The 21,230-nt window shown below is 39.1% G+C and overlaps 2 protein-coding genes across 17 annotated transcripts in view; both read left to right on the forward strand.

Moving 5' to 3' along the window:
• The window catches only part of mybpc1 (myosin binding protein C1), a 33,764-nt gene extending 24,201 nt beyond the window's left edge, over positions 1-9,563 (forward strand). For 14 of the 16 annotated variants that reach the window (XM_044186594.1, XM_044186596.1, XM_044186597.1 and 11 more), the window contains 9 exons: positions 248-382; positions 912-1,079; positions 1,329-1,417; positions 1,493-1,688; positions 2,468-2,607; positions 2,700-2,859; positions 3,281-3,417; positions 4,848-5,034; positions 8,691-9,563. In XM_044186594.1, the coding sequence (XP_044042529.1) occupies positions 248-382; positions 912-1,079; positions 1,329-1,417; positions 1,493-1,688; positions 2,468-2,607; positions 2,700-2,859; positions 3,281-3,417; positions 4,848-5,034; positions 8,691-8,788 (1,310 nt within the window). In that variant the 3' untranslated portion in view covers positions 8,789-9,563. Of the gene's footprint in view, positions 1-247; positions 383-911; positions 1,080-1,328; positions 1,418-1,492; positions 1,689-2,467; positions 2,608-2,699; positions 2,860-3,280; positions 3,472-4,847; positions 5,035-6,597; positions 6,637-8,690 lie in introns of those variants that run through there. The other 2 variants (XM_044186601.1, XM_044186606.1) reach the window with 2 other exon arrangements.
• Positions 9,564-10,709: 1,146 nt separating this feature from the next.
• chpt1 (choline phosphotransferase 1) lies at positions 10,710-20,187 on the forward strand. The gene is made up of 8 exons (XM_044186062.1): positions 10,710-11,178; positions 13,974-14,121; positions 14,278-14,419; positions 14,528-14,612; positions 15,041-15,172; positions 15,276-15,434; positions 16,184-16,309; positions 18,478-20,187. Exons 1-8 carry the CDS (start codon positions 10,939-10,941, stop codon positions 18,592-18,594), a joined length of 1,149 nt encoding a protein of 382 aa, XP_044041997.1. The 5' UTR covers positions 10,710-10,938; the 3' UTR covers positions 18,595-20,187.
• The last annotated feature ends 1,043 nt before the right edge of the window (positions 20,188-21,230 follow it).

The raw sequence follows: 21,230 nt of genomic DNA on the forward strand, positions 1-21,230 counted from the left end.
GGTCTGTCAGAGGGTTCAGTAGGAGTTATATATGATTCAGAATACAAGAATAGAAAGCAAGAGCAGAGACTAATGAGATCTGACATGGAGAATGATAGCATACCAGCCAGAGAGAGAGGCGCCTTGCTCACGTGTTCATGAGTTGCCAAAATGGATGATTTCCAGTCTTGTTCATATCCATTGTTGGAAGACAAATGAGCAGTGCTTACTATGACTTCTGATTTTTTAAACCTTTATCTCCACTTAGCTGTGACCAGTGAGCCCACCATGCTGGTTGTGGACGATGTCACTGACACCACAGTGACCGTAAAGTGGCGTCCTCCTGAAACCATCGGAGCTGCCGGTCTTGACGGATACTTAGTGGAGTACTGCATAGAAGGAAGTGAGACAACCTCAGATCTTCTAAAGGACCCTACAGACTGTGTGATTTTGGGCTGTTCCAAAGAGAGAAATGTGGTGAAATCTTTGGTTGTCAATCTGAACTACTGGTCTTACATCACACTGAGACCCATGTCCACTAACAACCAATTTAGAGCTTTCGCACCCAAACATAGCCTGTGTTTAAATTGTAACTGTGTCAGAAATTTAAGATTGAATGCATGGGTATGCTCGAAGCGAACTAGTTTGTATGTGGTGTGACCATGTCTGAAGGCAAAAGTGTTAGATCATTGCACAATCTGACATGCCTCAAAGTTGATATCATACTGACACAGATTGTGACCAAGATTTTATTAGACCTACCTGTAAGATCGCTACTGTTGCACAGCCTGTAGGGGTCTTAAGTTGTTTGTACATGTTTGTCATAGCCCACAAATACAGAATTTGGAGCAAAGGTAGACATGAAACAGAAATTGAAATTTAAACAGAAGAACAATCAGTGAAGGCTGTAACTGGACTGTTTTTCCCTACAGCTAATGACTGGGTAGTATCCAACAAGGAGATGACAGAGAAGACCAAGTACACCATCACCGGGCTGACTCCAGGGTCTAAAATCTTAGTTCGAGTGAAAGCCATCAACGCTGCCGGAGCCAGCGCTCCCCGGACCATTCAGCACTCTGTCCTGGTCAAAGAGGTTATTGGTAAGCTCTGAAAACTGCTGTGGAGATTTTTTTCACTGTATTTTCTTTCTTTTTTACTATATTTTCTTCTGTTTGAACTGCTTTTCTATGAATTGTGCTCAACAAATAAATTTGAATGTGAACTTATCTGCTGTGGCTTAAAAGTTGATTGTTTTGGAGGAAAAGTTTGAAACAAACATCGATATTGACTAAAAAAGATATCTAGAATCATTCCTCAATCATACCCCTTCTGGTCTATCTCCTCCTCAGAACCACCCAAGATCCGCGTCCCCCGACACTTGAAGCAGACATACACTCGCAGAGTTGGTGAAGCAGTGAACCTTGTAGTGCCATTTATGGTAAAGCCATCTCCCGATCAATCAATATTCACTGCATCTCTGAGCAGATTGATAAACTCCGTGTGATGTCTGCAGGGCAAACCCAGGCCGAAGGTCACCTGGCTGAAGGAGGGCAAGCCCATAGAGCCTACACATGTCAGCATCCGCAACACAGACTGTGACAGCATCATCTTCATCCGTAAAGCAGAACGCAGCCACTCTGGAAAGTATGACATGACTGTGCAGGTTGAAAACCATGTGGACACAGCCATTATTGACATACAAATTGTAGGTGAGTGAATGGGTCCTGCTCTTACAGGGTATCTGAGGAAAGAATCTTAAAGTCTTAAACAGCATTTAATTTAGTTTTCTCAAAAAAGTTTTAAGGTTTTAAAAAGTCTTGAATTTAGTTTACAAAAGTCATTAAATATTTTCTCTTGCCTGCTGTAGACAGTAATGTTAGTTATAAAATGTTTTTGAATGTGATTGCAGGCTGTTGAGAGATGTTAAACACATGTAAACTAAAAGTGGAATTGTTGAGACAGTTGATTGTGCTGCAGGAAGCTGTTAAATCCTTTTTTGTGGAGTTTCAGTCAGCACCATCAGACCTGTAGCAAACACTGTCACTACTGTTAGCTACAGTAGCTAGGAAGCTCATCATCTCATTTAGTTCATTCAAAAACTTGAATGAACTAAATCATTTAATCATTTTTAAGTGGTTAATCCATCCATCCATCCATCCATTTTATGTTGCTTAACCAAGTCCAGGTCACTTTAATTTGATTGATTATATTATTAGGAATTATTGTTATACACTGCTGGGAAGGACATATTGTCACTACTGGTTTTCCATCATAATTTAATACTTTGGCCGCTATGATGAAATAGGTATTATATTGAATTCTATGTGGTATTACAAAGGACGTGAAAAATCTTAAATTTAACTTGGTGAATCCTGCAGCAAAACTGTCTTTATAAAAATTGCTATTATACTTTCATGATCGTTACTAATACTTCTTGAAATGATAATAATAAGACTAAACTGCTCACGATCTTTTCTCTGATTGTCAGACCTACCTGGGCCTCCTCAATGTGTGACAATTGAAGATGTTTGGGGAGGAAATGTGGCTCTGGTCTGGACTCTTCCAAAAGACAACGGCAACGCCCCAATAACAGGCTACACCATTCAAAAAGCAGACAAGAAAACAATGGTAGAACATCAATTTCACAAAACACACTCAACTGAAACTGCAAATGATGTGTATTTGATATTTACATTAACATGTTTTGATCTGCTTTATAGGAGTGGTACACATGCATTGAGCACTACCATCGCACCTGTATCACCATCACAGAGCTGGTGGTTGGGAACGAGTACTTCTTCAGGATCTTTGCAGAGAACATGTGTGGCCTAAGCGAAACTGCTACCCAAACCAAAAAAAGCGCCCTCATCGTCAAAGAAGGTAAGACTGACTTTCATATTAGCGAGTAAATGATTGTGTGGAGGCGTGAGATCTGGGAAAGAAGTGAATGTGCTGGTTAAAATGCTTACCAATAATTTCTGATGGGGGAAAATGCTTGCAAAGTCTAAACTCTGGAACAGATTATATGGATCATATGTCAAAAATATCAATAAAGTTGTTATTTCATTTGCTGACTATTGTTTTCCACAGCTGTTATCTGAAAGGTACTGTCAGTGATGTTTTTTCCACCCTAAAGTGGTCGGGATATGGCTGACAGGCCTTTAAACAGTGGTGTTGTAGATTCAACCGATGATAAACCAAAAAACACTGTCTTTCCCTCATCACATAGGGAATTCCCCACATGATACCGCTCAGCACCAGTATCATGCACAACCCCATTCCTTTACCCTTCCCCCAACAGGCATGCAGGTGAAAATGCACGATTACAACGACCACGACTTCAAGGAGGCGCCAAAGTTCACGCAGCCGCTGATCAACACTTTTGCCGTCGCTGGCTACAATGCTACTCTCAACTGTAGTGTCCGTGCCAACCCAAGGGTAGGTGGGAGAACCACAAGTACAAGTGGTGTATAGATTACGGATTATAATCAGGTAAATACACAAGTTGATCATGTTGTATTATAGCACTGATTCTCTTCCTAGTGTGCCCAAAAAAACATTTAAAGACATTATTATATCAACTTTTAAAGGATGGGTCCAGTTAATTGCAACTTGGATCAAATTTTTGTAGTTTTGGTCGTGATTCCTATTTGTAATAATAATATTCAACTATTTAACTGCTCAGATCAGGGAACTTCACTAAAGAACAAGAGCACTTAGATGATTGTACAGTTTTTGACAAACACCGGGTTAGTCAATCTTATTAGAAAAATTAGAAATTAGACAAGAAAGATGAACGGTAAAATGATGACCCATACTATCGTTATGAACATCCATCACAGTTTACAGACTGACTTCCTGGTTCTATTTGTTTTAATTTTTCAAAAATGACCATTTACATGTAAAACAGCAACACATAAAGAAGTAGAGAGCACCAGATGTAACAAAGGAAGGGAGGGAAAAAGAAAATGTTCAAATAAACATTTAGACGACAGTGACAGTTGAGAGTTATTGGTGAGAGCTTTCATGGGGAATTTGACTGATTATATTGTAGCATGACAAGATGTACTATGATAAAGTAAGATTTACACAGAGGCACAGACAATCTGGTTCAGAGGAACGCCTGTCATATAATCAATAAAAGGCTGCCATACTCTTGTTTCTCAATCAATATGTCTGATTGAGATCTGATATGATTACTGGCATTTTTAACTCCAAATAAAGTGGCTTACATACTCATACGCTAAATAGTTGGCTCATTTACAATCTGACTGCTCGTGTTTCTTGGCCCGTCTGACTTCATTTTTAGTTGGTTAATAAAGATGTATTTATTCAGGAAGTCTCATTGAGGTCATGATGGGAGACCTGAGAACAAATTATATGTATACAACATCACAAGAAATCACACAAAGCAGTCGTCTGCAAGCTAACCTATCCATGAGGGACATAGGAAGCCAGGAAGAGTAGCTCTTGCTAATGAGGATCCAAATAAATAGACATAAGCAATAAATCATCTGAATGTGACAGTAATGAATCCAATGGCACTGTGGTAAATGGTGTCCATTGATTTAAGTGTAGTGGCAGTGGTACTCCATAATCCAGCGTAGATAGTAGAGTGGATGTTTTTTCTGTTTTAAAAGAAGAAACAAGCAATTACTATGCAATTACTATGGTGAGTACAATGTTATCATAACCGATAGAAATGATGGCCAAAACTATGAAATGAAGACCCAAATTGTATTAAACCAGAAGTATCCTTTTGGAATAAATGGATTCCAGAAATAAAAATGAGGGCTTATATCACGTTCACGGCTCTGTCTGCTGGATTAACATCATCGTGCTGCTGACGTTCTGTTGTCTAACCACAGCCCAAAGTGATCTGGATGAAGAATAAGATGGCCATCATTGACGACCCACGCTACCGCATGTTTAGCAACCAGGGAGTATGTACTCTGGAGATCAGGAAGCCCAGTCCCTATGATGGCGGCATGTACTCCTGCAAGGCCATCAACGACCTGGGAGAGGCTCAAGTGGACTGTAAACTGGAAGTCAAAGGTCAGTGTGGACCAGGAGGTGAGCTCTACGTGCCTCCCTGGGTACCTGTCTGTATCTAAATCTGGTTTTCCAAAGCCTTTCTAGTTTTTGCTTCTTTATCTAAAAAAGTCTAACAAGTGAATCCTTTTAAATCAAAATTGTCACTCTGTAACGAGTGTAAAGAAGCAAAGGTGACTTTGGGAAACCAACTCCCATGGGGTATCGTAGTTTTTGAACTGTGTGTTGCCATCTACCAAAGGGCTGACTACATAGGTGGTGGACATGTAAGTATCTCCATTGGGTTGCACCAGCTATTTGTAAATTCATTACTAAGGTTGTGTGTAAAGTCCTTCTGAAGTTCTTAGTAACTATTAGTTAGTTTCTGGAAATTTACTAAATCGGGTTGCACCACTAAAACTTAAGGAATGTCTTAGCTAGTAGAGATATTAGTAATGTGTAAATTGGTTGCTAGGAAACATCTGTAGAGCTGTCCAATCTAATGCTATCAGCTATGAAAACAGGAAGTCACTTTGACAAGATTTATCAAAATGTAGGCTAGCGTACACTTTTATTGAACGTATAATACAATACAAATAATGTCGAATCAAATCAAATGCAAAAAAGTGTCCATTAACAAGAAGCCTCGGTGGCATAAGTCACATCCTGCCAGGGAGCCTTTTAGCTCTAAAGCTCTGCGATAAGGAAATTCGCATGCCCGTTAATGCTGAGACGCATACAGGCAACCAGATTGTCTCCCTGCAGCCTGTTCCTCAGGTCAGTCTTGATGAAGTAATTTAGTCTAATGTTGTTGGCATAATGTTTTGTAATTTGGAGTATATTGTGTTGTTTTTGTGAAATGTAATTTAAAATCCTCCCATTCAAATCAAATGTTGGGTCAGATGTGTCGACTATATTTCATATCATGTCTTTTACTCTAAACGGGTAACATATTAGCAAGTTAACGTTAACTGTGTCAGTTAGCTCAGTTAGCTAACAGGCAGTTACACCTGGCAGTTATTGGCTGTAAACATTTAGTAACAACTGATCTTTATGGAAGAACTACTTTGTGTGGTGAAACCCGTTTTAATTTAGTGAGGTGTCAATCTCCAATAGTAAACACTTATGTTAAAACTTGGCAAAGTTTGAACTTATGAACAGCTGGCGCAACCGGATCCTGGACGCCATTTTCAAAATAGATACAAATAATGATATAATAATAATCCGTTCACTTGTGTGCAGTGCACATAATATCTGGTGACACTTTTCCATCACCACCACATGTAGAGGTTTATCCCCCATGTTCTCACGCAACTCTATCCAGCCCAGTCCATCCGGTCATCTTGTTCATCATCACAACACACCACTTCAACACAGTCTGTCACCAGTCACACCTCAGCAGGTATAACATATAGAGCTGTGATGTTTTTGTGTTTTAAACTATTCTCCACAGATTCCAGCGTCCCCTTTATGCCACGCAGTTAACTCCTCATATAAAAGAGTTCAGTAATAACAGTATTCCCTGGTGCACACATATAACTCCATGTAAACATTTTGTTAACCCCTCTTCTCTTCTCTCTCCCCCAGTCCAAACTCAAGAATTGTGAATGTATGTTCTCATAAAAGGTAAGCTTTCATATGGTTTTGGCATATGAAGCTTATGTCATTCATTATGCATCTTTCAGCCAGCTTGTAACCTCACTTTTCTCAGTCGATGGGACTGTAGCAGCTTTTCTTCCCCATGAAAGCAGGACCCAGAGAAAGAACATGTGAAATCGGGCATTAATAAAACAAGGTTTGCATGACAACTTTTGCCAAATTATTCCCCAGTTCTGCTTAGCTGGCTGAATTTAACAACCCTGTTTTGAATATTTTAATTGATTGCCAGAGTTGTTGGTATGAAATGGTGTGAATTCAAAGACTACCTCTCATGTATTTTGTGCCACAGATAAGGTGAGTAAAGCGTTTTGCAAACTTGCTAACATTTGCTGAGAAATCCAGAGCAGCATCTGTGGAGACTGGAGTTTATGCTATGTTGACATGACTTCTACATATGTTTCTGCTGTTAAATAAAACTGTATAGGATCCAAACAAAACATACTAACACCAGGTATTTTCCATGTTCTGTTTGGAACTGAGCAATGAGATACATATGCACAGACAGCACAGCTCCTGTTGTATCCATTAGCTTACAGTGGTGGAAAGTAAGTACATTTACTGAAGTACTGTAATTAAAGGGATATTTCGACATTTTTGGATGTACGCTTAGAGTTAGATGAGAAGATTGATACCACTCTCACATCTGCTCATTAAATATGAAGCTACAGGCAGCAGCCAGTTAGCCTAGCTTAGAGCAATGACTGGAAACAGAGGGAAACAGCTAGCCTGGCTCTGTCTAAAGGTAACAAAATCCACCTACCAGCACATCTAAAATTCACTAATCAGTTATACCTCGTTTGTTTAATTCATACAAAAACCAAAGTATAAAAACAACACATTGTGGTTTTATGAGTGATTATATGTCAGTCTATCTCTTGGCTGAGCGCCGTAACTTCCTTGAGTCTTGCTGCCACCAGGTTGCCAGGCAACCAGAGGATAATCCTGGAAGTTACAATAGAAAGCAAATAAGCGTATTTCCCAAAATGTAAAACTATTTTGGAACCTATTTTTTACAGCGTAAATTTTCACTGTGGTATTGATACATTTACTTAAATAAAGAACCTGAATACTTCGTCCACTGATAGCATATTGTGGATATATTATTAGCATATTCCTTCAATGAAAGACTGAACCACTGCACCACAGAGCACCACAGGAAGTCATTCCTGCCTGGGGCCATCAAACTCTGTAACTCCTCCCTCTAAGTATCAGTCTATATGACCCTAAGTCATTAAATTGGACATTGGATCATTAACATCACTGTAATACTTGAAATAATTGTGCAATATTCTCTGTTTAATACTCCTGTGCAATATACTCTGTTTTCAGTTTAATTTATTGATATTTATTCATACTTCTATTACTGCTGTGCAGTATCCACCGTCTCATAATAATCTTAATAAGCTACACTTGGTAGTACATGCACTATTACTTATTAATAATATTACTTATATTATTACATTGTATTATACCGTACATACTTATCATCAACCGGTAAATCCACTTTGTACTTTACACTTATTTTAATTTCATACTTATATCCACTTTGTACTTAATTTATCTTACCTGTATTATAGTGTATTATATTTTGATTTGCTTAGCACTTCTATCCCTGTGTGCATTGACGTGATAGTGAGCAGCTGTAACAAAAGAGTTTCCCCTCGGGAATCAATAAAGTATTTCAGATTCTGATTCTGATGACTAAAGGCAGTGAATGCTTCATTAATCTGGAATTTTTCAAAGACGTTGGACCTGCATTGTAATTCAGTGGAATCAACTATGCCTCTAGTTCTGCAAGCCTGAGCAGATGTAGATTTACAAACTGAGTGTGCATTGCGTACATGAGCTAATCTGACCACCTTTCTTCTCTTCTCTCACTCCTCTTCATTCTGTTTGTTCAGCCTCTTGCTCTTTAGCTTTCCTCGTCTCCTCCTCCTTCTTCCTCTCAGTTTTTCACTCTCCACATCTGCCTATGTCCCTCCCAGCAATTTTAAAAGAGAGTTTTTCCTCTTGTCCCTCAGGAGGATTCACATTCTTCGAACTCATGCAACGCGGAGTGCCCCTACATCTGATTGACAAGTACATGAACGAGACGAAGATTGTCGAGCAAGAGAAGTAAAATTGGAAATAGTGCAATGAGACACTTTAGCTTCGCAAACATCTGCCTCCACTAGTGATCCTCTTCTCTCACCTACTGAGGTCAGCGGCCTGATGGCGGATGGAGGGATGATGGAGGGATGGCGAGACAGGTGGAGGAGTGTGGGGGAGGGTGTACTGGTCTGTGGTGTGGCATGCTGTGTGCAGATTTGGAGCTAGTTACCATAGGAAAAAAAAAGCCAGTTCACTTCTTTGTCACCCTCTTATGTTTGAAAGACTGTGTCAGCACAGATGCATGTCGGCAGTGTTTTGGTTCTAGCTTTGATAAGTACATGTAGTGTGTTAAAAAACAGACATTATATAGCACAGTGACACACACCTACAGTATTTACATGTTGATTCTTCTTGGGAGTGCCTGTTGAAGGTGATAATTTATTTCTGTCTGAAACAAGGGAAAAGGGAATGTATAAACAAAGGTGTGGCATTTGTATGGTGTGTCAGAACTTCTATATGGCAAGAAAAATTACAAAAGACCAGAGTAATGTTGGATAAACAAATGTGTAGAGCCTTCTAAGATAATTCACATTAATATTTGTTCATTTCACTTTTTTTCTGTGTAGGTTATTTATGTGAGAAAATGTAGAGGATTAAACACAGTCCATATTCTGCATGACACATTATGCGTTTTGGATTCATATTGGACTTGAGGCTTGATTGATGCTCAGTCATGTGCGCATGCATTTACCTTTGTAATTATGACCCATGGATTACAATAAAACCTAATGTAAAAATTTTTACTTTTTGTTTGGATCTCTTATAATAGTATGACTAATTACAAAAAACAAACAATTGACGCTTATACAGAGAGACTCGTATGAAAATTAACTGAATGAAAATTAACTGACATATTTATTAAAAGGTGTAAAAAGTGGACCAAAACATGGACTTCTGATAAGAGTATAAACTAAATTTGTAAATGTTGCTTTCATGCACAGACAAATAATTTGCATGTGATTTTGTGCAAACTGGTTCCCAAATATCTGTCTTTATAAATTAAAGAATTAGGCTTTCCAGTACTCCCCACTGTGCCCTAATTCTGGGCTCCCAAAACAATATTACCCAGATAGTGATGAGAGCATGGGGGTATTAACACATGATTTATTTAGCCAAGGAATATGAGTTGCTGAGTGGCCTCGTAGCTGTCTACTGACTGTCTGAACAACTGCTATCCTTACTAGGACATAAAAACCTAATGAATAAATACATATCATTACATTAATTAATTAACAATAGCTTAAATGAATAAAAATAAATAAATCATTGGTATTTCCTCTGGGAATTTGGGGGGAGTTCATGTTATACAATTAAATACTTACACGTGATGGGTACTTCTTTGGCTTATTCCAATATATTTAGACTTAAATTGGACTAAAATTAGGCCAGTAAATAAATAAATTAAGGATTCAGTATTTCTCCACCTGAATTTGTTCCACGCAGTGTGGAGAAGGCTTTGAAACATTACGACTTTCATGTCAGGAAGTTAAATGTACAGAACAGTTAACTAAATAAAAATGGGTGAGTTAAATAATATGAAAAACTGAAATGAAAAATTTAAATTAGAGGCCTGGTGTGTGGTGGCAATTTTCTGAGGGGGGTTGCTGGGGGCGGCTCACGACCTACGTATTTCTTGCTATGGCCCTGAACACATCTTAAATACAGGCCTAGCACTACAAACCAGGATGATATTCAACAAGAATATGTGGAGTTTTAATAAATACCCAGACATTACCAGCCTGCCACTGCTATACCTGGCTCCATATGGCCACATACAGTAGTCTATATCATTTAATACAGCATAATATGGTTAAATAACCTACTAGTGTCCATACATGTACATTTTTCCATTTAAAATTCCCGGTACACAGCCATAGTATTCTCTTCCGGAGCGCCGGCCGCTTCCTGCCGAGACGCAACTCGATCAGAAACGTACAGACTATCGACATTTCATGGTTCCGCTGTGGAAATGGCCTCGTCTAGTCACCTAGCTATAAATGCCAAATGAGCTACTATTTTCTGGAGTCGGCCGAGAGAAGATAGTCCTGTTTTAGCCACTACCCGGGACTATTGGGAAGTTTGTTACCGTAAATAGAGGAGTGACTAGGCAGAAAAGCAATGCCACATTTCCCGTGGCCAGAGCCGCTGTCACCCGCTCAACTCAAGCGGTTGGAGGAGCATAAATACAGCGCCTCCGGTCGATCCCTGTTTGAGCCCCCGTGTCAGATCTATTGGAACTGGCTCGTCCAGCAAATCCCGACATGGATCGCACCAAACACTCTGACTATCGTTGGACTGCTGATCAATATCCTCTCCACGGTGGTGCTTGTGTATTATTGTCCTACGGCAACAGAGGAGGTGAGTAAAGCGACCTTGGCTAAAGTTTCTACACGGGGACTAGCCCCAGTTAACGTGCCCTTCTCTAGTATGGAAAGAACGCGAATCCTCCATTCAGGAATTGCGTAAGTTAAAGTTACGTGGTCATCTATGCAAACTTAACATGCCTTAAACGCCATAATTTAAGATATTGCCTGAATGAGCAGAGTCTACTTGTTAATTCGGCATACATTTGCGTCTCACAGCTACTCATATTTTAATAACATTTCCACTTCATTAATTGGGTCACACTTCCCGCTAACGCCCTCGGTGATGTGTTTTGACAGAAGGTTCGGGCAATATCAAACGAAAGGAAAGTTGACGTTTTACTGAGGTATTGCCCGGATTTATGTATGGCAGTGTAAGCCGAATTAGAGACTGTCTCCGGATGATTCGGTCTTAAATCACAATGCGTTTGCATGGCCAAATACAAGCGAGAATGCTTAAATTGTCAGATTTTGATCGGATTACGGGGTACGTTCTTGAAAAGTTTACAGCTTTGACGTGTTGTTGTCTGCCCATGCTCACGTAATGCGATGTTGTTGATGGTGAAACAGCAATTTGAAGGAAAATATTGTTGCTCTTGTTAAGTTCACCATTAGAGATGAGGCTAACCGTTTCAGTAACACTGTTGAATTAACATAATTACCAAAAAAATAGCTGTTTAGATGACTAAGTTGATGTGAAATGGCTCAAGATCCACCTCTAATATAGTCTCAGCTACATATTCCAGTAATAGGCTTTGCACCAAACAGTTGACCTATGATCCACTTAAGTTGTGTCACCAGGTTCACTGTGGTGACCCAAGCAGGAAATGCATAGGTGTGTGTGTTTATCAGATTTTTCCACTTGTCCAATACAACTATGAGAAGCTTGCAACTAAGTCCACAGTCCATGCAGCATGCTGTTACTGTCAAATTCCACAAGTGCAAATGCATTTAAGTTTCCCTTATTCATTATTTAGTACTGACTAAGGCAAATCTGGTCTATGTCCACTCTTCTTCATAGACTGTAAAGGTATGAAAGTCCCGTGCCTGTGCAAACACATATCATAGCAATTCATATTAACCAACAGACACAGTTCAGAGTTGTCCCTAAAAGCGACCTCTGTGATAACCCTAAAAAAAAGTGGACTCTGTCCTCACCAGTCCATGAGGCATTTAGGACATGGACAAGAAAACAGCTCAATCTCTGAATATTTAGGACAGAATGGGATTCTTGATCTCTCTGGAAACAGACTATCTTTGTCTCCCTCTCTCACACACTCACAAACATACACAAATGCTCTCTCCCTCACACACACACACACACACACACACACACATTGTAGTGGTAAACACGCTGTGTTGGCCAGCTCTAGCGTCCAGATGGTCTATAACCTCCACCCTAGTAAGAGGAACTGAGCAACTCCAGTCAGCTGTAACCCCTCCTTACAGTAAACACACCAATACATATGGTGTGTGTGTGTGTGTGTGTGTGTGTGTGTGGATGGAATTACTGATTACCTCCTAAAGTATATATGTGAATTAAACAGATTGATTACTACTCATCAGTTGGTGTTTTACTGTAAGTAATGAGGTGCTGATTTAAGATGATGATGATGATTTATGCAATCTGCCATGCAAGTAGGGCCTGTACAGCGTAGCCACGTCAGAACCACCCACATCCTGACCCATCTCGTTTCATGATCAATTTTGTAAATGTGTATTTATATCTAGAGAGAAATTACAACAGATATACAAATATTTTTAACACTACCCCCTCACCAGCCCTGCCAACTTCTATATCTACATATATAAATAGATAAATAATAAAAAAATTTTTTTAAAAAGTGGTAAAATACAAGCGAGTTAGCAAACAAACAAAAATGCATAGGAAAAAAGGAAAACTCTGGTGAAGTGGTAGATAAAAATGTACAAACAGATACAGTGGGTATACATGTTTAGCGTGACACAAGTTCATAGTCACTATCTGTTGTCTGATGCAGTCCAAGAATGGGCTTCATGTTTTAAAGAACAGGTCTCGACATCCTGAGAGTGGGAATACAACTCGTTCATAACTTTGTATGTTGAGTTAAATCCAGTACTCAGCGATGAAGCTGTGACTGATAATGCTGCATCCTCTCAGCATGGCCAGTCGACACTACAGTTTGCTGTAGCCACACTTCATTTATCAGTTCACATCCACTAAAAGACACTGCCGGAAACTCTGCATGTGATATACTATGCGTAAAATGAGATTTATTTCCCTCTTTTATAATTTTAATTCATAACATCTGAAATATCTGCGTGAGATATCATATTGATATAGTTTTGAAACTAAAGACTAAAATATTGACTCCGGTTGCAAGTAATTAGCTGCCTTTGCTTTAGGACTGCAACAAACCGCTATTTTCATTATTGACTAATCGATTACTGTCTATAAAATGTCCAAGGTGACGTCTTCAGATGTCTTGTTTTGTCCAACCAGCAGTCCAAAACCCAAAGCTATTCAGTTTACAATGATATAAAATGGAGAAAAGTGTTAAATATTCACTATTGAGAAGCTATAACTAGAGATTTTGTGACATTTTTTAATTGAAAAATCACTTAAACGTTCAAGCAATTATCGAAATAGTCGCTTATTTTTCTTTCGATTGAATAATATATTAATAGACCAATTATTTCGGCTCTACTTTGCTTTTCCTAAGTGTGTGCTGCTTCAACAAACGCCAAGGCCTTGGTCCTTCTTGTGGGCAGGGATCCCTAAATAAAGTCTCCTTACCTCTCCACCCCCAGGCTCCATCATGGGCCTTCATCGTGAGTGCTCTGGGCCTGTTCATCTACCAGTCTCTGGACGCCATTGATGGGAAGCAGGCCAGGAGGACAAACAGCAGCTCAGCTCTGGGGGAGCTCTTCGACCACGGCTGCGATGCTGTCTCCACAGGTGCTTTACTGCTCACTGGAAAACTGAACCCAAACTATAAAAATAAATTAAAATCAGCTGCAGTGCATTAGTGGATCAGGAAGAGGCTCTTTCATTTCATTAACAAAATATTAATATTTGTTTGTCTGTTCTGTCTTTCCATCTTTTTTCCCTCAGTCTTTGTTGCTGTGGGGACATGCATATCATGTGGAATAGGAAAATACTCAAACTGGATGTTCTTTTGTGGTTTCATCGGGATGTTTATGTTCTTCTGCGCCCACTGGCAGACCTACGTGTCCGGGACCCTCCGCTTTGGCCTGTAAGTCACATGTTCACTCGGTTTTCCGATAATAATTTAGATGCTGTTCTGCTCTCTACCTTTTTATATTGTCACTAATCTCACTCTTCCCTGTTACTTTCCTCACAGGATTGACGTGACAGAGGTGCAGGTTGCCATCACGATCATGTATTTGATGTCGGCTTTCGGAGGCGTGAGCCTTTGGCAAACCACGGTAACTGAGAATAAAATATTTTGTACAGTCACATACACAGGAACACTTTCATTTCACCTTGAGTGTGTAGTCCACCAGTTTTTACACAAAGTAAATCATCTAATCAGTTCCTAGTTTTTAGTCGTCCTTCTAGTCTTTAAATAGAATTTGTGTTTTACTTTTACTCTGTGCTGCCTTTGGAGGCTTGACTTAACATCACATGAGAGAAGTGAGAAGGTAAATATGGGTAGCTAACGCCATGGCAACAGGTCATCTATTGGATGTGATCTGGCTCAAAAAGCTGGTGATGTCACCCGCATTTTTTTTTTTTGCTTTGCCCTCCCATCACGCTCGGCATGCCTGCAGCTTTCATACAAGTACCTTTCTTCTTTCTAGAAGGAGAATACTTTATGTCTTCACATTGATTTGACCTTCACGTGTTTCCGTAGTTGCCCGTCATTGGACTGAAGATGTACGCCTTCCCCATCATGGGCATCATCGGAGGAGCCCTCTACTCCTGCTACAACTACTTCCATGTCATTTTGAATGGCGGTATTGGCAAAAACGGCTCTACTGTGGCTGTAAGTCAACTCACACTTTACACAGTGTACGCAAAGTCTGGAGATAGACGAGTTGCCTGAACTTATGCTATGATGCATGCTTAATAGCATTCTCTCTGTTTAGGACACCAGTGTGCTGAGTCCTGGTTTGCACATCGGCCTCATCCTCACCCTGGCCTTCATCATTTTCAAGAAGTCGTCCAGCCACCTGTTTGAGCACCACCCCTGTCTGTATCTGCTCACCTTTGGCATGGTCATCTCCAAGATCTCCAACAAGCTGGTGGTACGTTCATCTTGTCTTACAGTTGTAATCCTTATGATTTCAGTCCTGGTTGATATGACAACAACCGTAGTTAGCTACCGTGGTAACAGCAAGTGGAGTTTAATACTAAAGCAAACACTCGTTGAGTGTGGTGTATCTATTTACAGTGCAATTCAATGCTAACCAAAGTGATAAAGACATGGCGTTTCCTGCGGCTGCTTCACAATAAAAGCCACCCCTGTGTTTTGTCAATTGAACACTTTTAATGTTAAGCAGCAGCAGTAGGAAATTTGCAGTAATTTAATCCAGCTCTGATACATTGTAGGACAGTAAACAGTGAGTCTGTTATCAATGAGATAAAGTTAAAAACCGTAATGCTGGAGTGAATCCCTCCTGCATGTGAACGCAATTTGAATCCAGCGGGAGTGGCGGACTCCGCCACTAGCAATGAAAATAACTATATATACAGATAATTACAGAATGTAAATACATTTATCATGCATTCAAATACATTCTGTCAAAAACAGGGTTTGATTTCATGAAAATCTTAAGGATTATAACTTTAATCATCCTAAATTAACTCCAGAATTTGTTTATATTTAACATGATTTTCATTGCATTATGCTCCAGTTGTTGCATCTATGTTAACCCATTTTTAGGCTTGTTGTTTGTTGATGTTTCCTCATGTTTATATTTAATCCAGTAATTGAGTGCAGAATGTATTTTATCAGTGTCTTCTTCACCTCATGTGTATCCCTGTATCTCTGTAGATAGCACACATGACCAAGAGTGAGCTGCACCTCCCGGACACAGCCTTTGTAGGCCCTGGCCTCCTCTTCCTCAACCAGTACTTCAACAGCTTCATTGATGAGCACATAGTCCTCTGGATCGCCATGGTCAGTGTTTGACACATTTATAGCAGTATTAACAGTTACTTCTTTTTTAAAGGGGTACTCCAAAGATTTTAATATTGCTTTTCCATTAAGTTGAATGACTTTGGAGAGAAAAACACTGGTTTCTACGTTTCCCATAATGCGACTTGAATAGTCTTTTGTTAGACCCTCCCTGCCTGATAAATGCTCACATCTTTCAAGCTCTACACCTTTTAGTCTATAATGCTTGTCGGTAAAATTTGTAGTCTCCAAGCCCAGGCCGAGATTTTCTCAGACTCCAGTAAGCTCCGTCTAAACTAACACCCTTGACTACTCATCACAACTCTACATGTATCTAATTGAGCTCCTGTATAACTAATTATAGTATATCGGTTGATGGTATATAATCAGTCACTTCTATTAGATCGGTCTGTTCAGTTTAGCTTGAAAGTGCCGAAAACATAAACCTGCATTGCATTCAGCGCTGCCCAAAATGAGGTGCACTCTGTTTTTAAGTGTTGGTTGTTATATGAGAAATTCTCAGACATTGAAACCCTGAGTAAACATCTAAATACGTATTTGATGGTGTGAAATGCTCTCCATGGCGGCTGTTTGGATACTGTGGTGTTATATAAACTGTACATCGGTGCATCATGAGGCGGCACCCATGACTCACCCAACAAAAAGAAGCACACGTATCTTTAAGGCTGTTGAGAAACATTGCAGCTGTTGCAAAGAAAGTGTTGTTCAACCAGAAAAACAACCAAATATTTTCATAATTAATGCCTTTTATTCTGTGCACACCTCATGACAACTTAATTGAACCAGGTGTGGAGATGTACAGTAAAAACCTGCAGGACAGGTGAGCCCTGATGACTAACAAGAAAAACAGTTAGGTCTATGTACACATATGCACAGTGGTTTTCAGTCCTGTTCGTGGGACTCTGAGCTCTGTTGGTTTTCACTTTAGCCATCTAATCAGGGACTCATTACACCTGTAGTTCAAGGTTCACTTCACAGTTTCTTTTAGACCAATGAGATGACTTGGAGTAACCCTTCTTTGACATCTATGTCACTGGTTATCTTGCTTCTAATCAGGGTTTATTGCAGTTCAGCTATGAAAGGATGTACATGGGTTTTGCTGCTACAATAAAACTATTACAACTCTTTACATGCTTTAAAAGGCATCTTATAGCCATTTCAACCAGAAATTCCACTCTGTTTGATCACACATTGTAGAATGGAGGATCTGTTGCATTAACTTTTCAGAAGACAACCAAAATCAAGTAAAAAATGGAAATATGAGTGTTCAAATGAAAAAGAGAGATGTGAAAGACAATGATAATGCAGAAAAATAACACCACAAGGAGGTTTAGGGGGGAGGGATGTAGCGACTGAGTCAAACAAGAAGTGAACTGATGACATGTGCTTAAGTACTTGTGAGCTGAATTGGATTAGTTCTAGGCGTGGTCTTTGTTCCCGAATCCAGTTATAAAACTTCATTAATTACACCTGGTATTGTGCTCACTAATTTACTGGGACACTTAAGTGGAACAGAGCCATCATAAATGTTATCAGTTACACATGTGCTTTTCCTTCTATGACAAGTCAAAATGTAAGACTGATAAAAGTGTAAGTTAAAGGAGATGTCAATCGAGTCTGCAACTGGACTTGCTTTAGATTCTTGAAGAATGCCTTTGACTCGGCACTTGACATTGAGTAAAATACCAAACAATAAAATAAGATAAAAAGAGTGTCAGTTATACTAAAATAACTGCTACAGTACAATTTATGCTTTTGCTGCTTTCCCGTGTAGGAAGTAGTTTGTGGGTGGGTTGTCTATAACTAAAATGTATTAGTGGATAAATATGTGGTTGTTCAACAGAAATGGTACTGAATACATCGGAGAAGTTGGCCAATAAACCCAAAACCTGGTGCACTTAAAGAAGCACTTTATAAAAGCTACTTCAAATGGTAGTTTACATAGATTTATTTACTGATAGATTTTTAGTTACTGTATGTCAGTATTTCTTCATGACAGTTTCACTTTGCCTCATGTTGTTCATAATTGCTGCTCTTGAACTTTCACATTTATTAATTAAATATCACCATTAATGTTGCAGTTGTAGTATAGTATTATTTATTTTTTTATATCCAGCCTTTGATATTCGATCCTCTCCATCTTTCTTTAGGTCTTCTCACTTCTGGATCTAACGCGCTACTGTACGGGCGTGTGCCTCCAGATCGCCTCCCACCTGCGCATCCAAGTCTTCAGCATCACGCCGCCGAGCCACACCCACCGCGACTGACGGCTTGCCCGGCGGGAGGAGGCGGGGGGAGGCGCGGACCTCTCCCCGCTCCTGAAAGCAGACGACCACGAGGAGACACACTCAACCCCGAGCCACTACAGCCTTGACAAAGTGACCACTTCTGATTAAAACTGCCTCTCACCAGATGGAAAAATAAAACCAACTTGACACAACAAACCAAAAAGAAGAAGGGGAAAAAAAAAGGTTTGAAAAGCATGGATCTGTTGAATGGAAAATTACATGGAACCAGAGTTTCCCTTGAATTCCTCATTGGCTGTTGTAGCCAGTAAGCATTTTCATCATCAGTGCATGTTTTCAGAAAATAAAGTTTAGATTTTTACATCAGAAGGGCACTCATTACACCAAAATGTTTTCATTAACAGGTACTTTATAGCTTTGGCAAATATCAAAGTGTTTGTATTTGGTTTAAATTTACAGACATGTGTGCGATTGTCATATATTTAAAACACATAAATACTGTGTATATGACAATCGTAACTGCTCAGTAAGATAAATCTCTTTGATAAATGCCCAAACTAAATGGTTAGACTATGACCTGTTTTCTTAATAATTTGTTTTTATTTATTAAATGAATGTGACTCAATCTGACATGAATCAGGGTTTAAAAATACAGATTAAAATTTTTAAATGACCTCCATAATTTCCAATGAAGTTTGCAATGTGGACTGGCAGGTTGTCAACGCGCTACGTGAAGGGGTAATAGTCTGTGTTAGTGCTGAAAACAACGACAGGTGTTCTATAAGGCTTCTCTTACAAACACTTTTCTGTTAATATTTTTATTCCGTTACACATCTCATCCTACAGTCCTGGAAAATAAAAATAAAACCCCTCACCTCCAGCCTTTTTAGAGCGCCTTCGACCGATGAAGCATTAACACACGACTTTTTGTTTTGCTTTCTCTGTTCTTCTCCCTGAAGGGCTAATAGTTAATTATTTGTGATTGTACAGAATTCAACTGAAGACGCCTTAATTTTTTTGTTGTAATTACTGTTTAACTTGTGAATATTTAAAACAGCTTTGTACGTTTTGTTTTTCCACTAAAGTATCATACCAGATGCAACAATAGTAATAATACAATGCTACTGGAAGTTTTTTGTTTGTTTTTTTTTAACTGTTCACTCATGAAGTTTCTTCACTTATACAAACATGTATATTATGTATAGTTGAGTGATTCATTTTGTTGTTGTTGGGATTATCAATCATTTTGTAATGATTGATTATTATTGAATAGTTGTAATCTGAATGACTCATTATTCAGGTTCATTGGGATCAAAAGGGATAATTCTGTGGTGCCAGTAAACAATTTAAGGGTAAGAAAACAAGTGTATTCTTGAATTTTAAAAATAAAATGATCTTCCTCTGAGATTTTGCTTCTGCAGGATTATGGACGTTATAGAGGGGCATGTCCTTAAAAGATGATTTTGCATAATTACAATTGTCTTTGGAACTATGCATTGAAATGTACAACCTCTATTTCAACACTACATTGCACTGTTCAATAATACAGTAAAACACCTTTCTACTAACAGATGAGTGGAAAAGATTGTAATAAAGAAAATATTTTTCATCTGATTTCTTGTCACTGTCAGTAGTGAAAGAAGTACTGAGATCTCATCCTTAGTAAAAGTCCCAATACCAGTGTAAAAATACTCTATTAAGTAAAACTTCTGCATTCAAAATCATACTTAAGTAAAAGTACTCATTCTGCAGCCCAATAGCCCCATGACTGATTCATTAGCATGTGTTACATTATTAGATTACATAGGTAGTTTAGTCCAGTGGTTCCCAACCTAGGGGTCGGGGCTCCTCCAAAGGGTCACAAGATGGATCTGAGGGGTTGTTATATGATTAATCGGGTAGGACACAAGAAGAATATATATAGTATATATAGTTCTGCTATTACAGATTTCTGTAAATTGTTTGGACTGTTCTCTAATCTTTTTCTCCACTATGCTAGCAGCACTGCTCTAGGGAGGACAAAATCGGTATGTCAGTTGGTCGGTCCACCACTTTGGTTCAGACTGAAATATAGCACAAACCATTGGATGGATTGCCATGACATTTTTTACAGACATTCCTGGTGCCCAGAGGATGAATCCTGCTGACTTTGTTGATCCTCTGACTTTCTCTCTAGTACCACCAGCAGGTTGACATTTTGAATGAAATATCTCAACAACTATTGGATGGATTGCCATGAAATTAGGTACCCACATTCATGTCCCCCTCACAATGAATTGTAATAATTTTTGTGGTCTCTTAACTTTTCATCCAGCGCCATCATTGGGTGAAAATTTCAATGTGTCCAAAATGAATGGTTTCCACAGGATACATCCTAATGACTTTGATGATCCCCTGACGTTTCTTCTAGCGTGACCATGAAGTTGACATATATGGTTTTTGAGTGAAATGTCTCTGCCATCTATTGTATGGATTAGCATGAAATGTAAGACATTCATGTTCACCACAGGATGAATTAACTTTTTAACAGGTCAAAAAATATGTTGTCCAATACATAGCTTTATGACGAAATACCTGCAAAACTAATGAAATTCCCATCAGCCTCAGCTGTGCTCTGTGTTTATTGCTAATTAGCAAATGTTAGCATGCTAACACAT

The sequence above is a fragment of the Siniperca chuatsi genome, linkage group LG23, assembly GCF_020085105.1.
Source record: "Siniperca chuatsi isolate FFG_IHB_CAS linkage group LG23, ASM2008510v1, whole genome shotgun sequence".
NCBI lineage: Eukaryota > Metazoa > Chordata > Actinopteri > Centrarchiformes > Sinipercidae > Siniperca > Siniperca chuatsi.

Coding starts and splice junctions, on each gene's coding strand:
- chpt1 (XM_044186062.1), top strand. CDS start 10,939: ATGCCACATTTCCCGTGGCCAGAGCCGCTGTCACCCGCTCAACTCAAG. Junction 14,122..14,277: donor CTGCGATGCTGTCTCCACAG/GTGCTTTACTGC, acceptor TTTTTCCCTCAG/TCTTTGTTGCTGTGGGGACA. Junction 14,420..14,527: donor GGGACCCTCCGCTTTGGCCT/GTAAGTCACATG, acceptor CTTTCCTCACAG/GATTGACGTGACAGAGGTGC.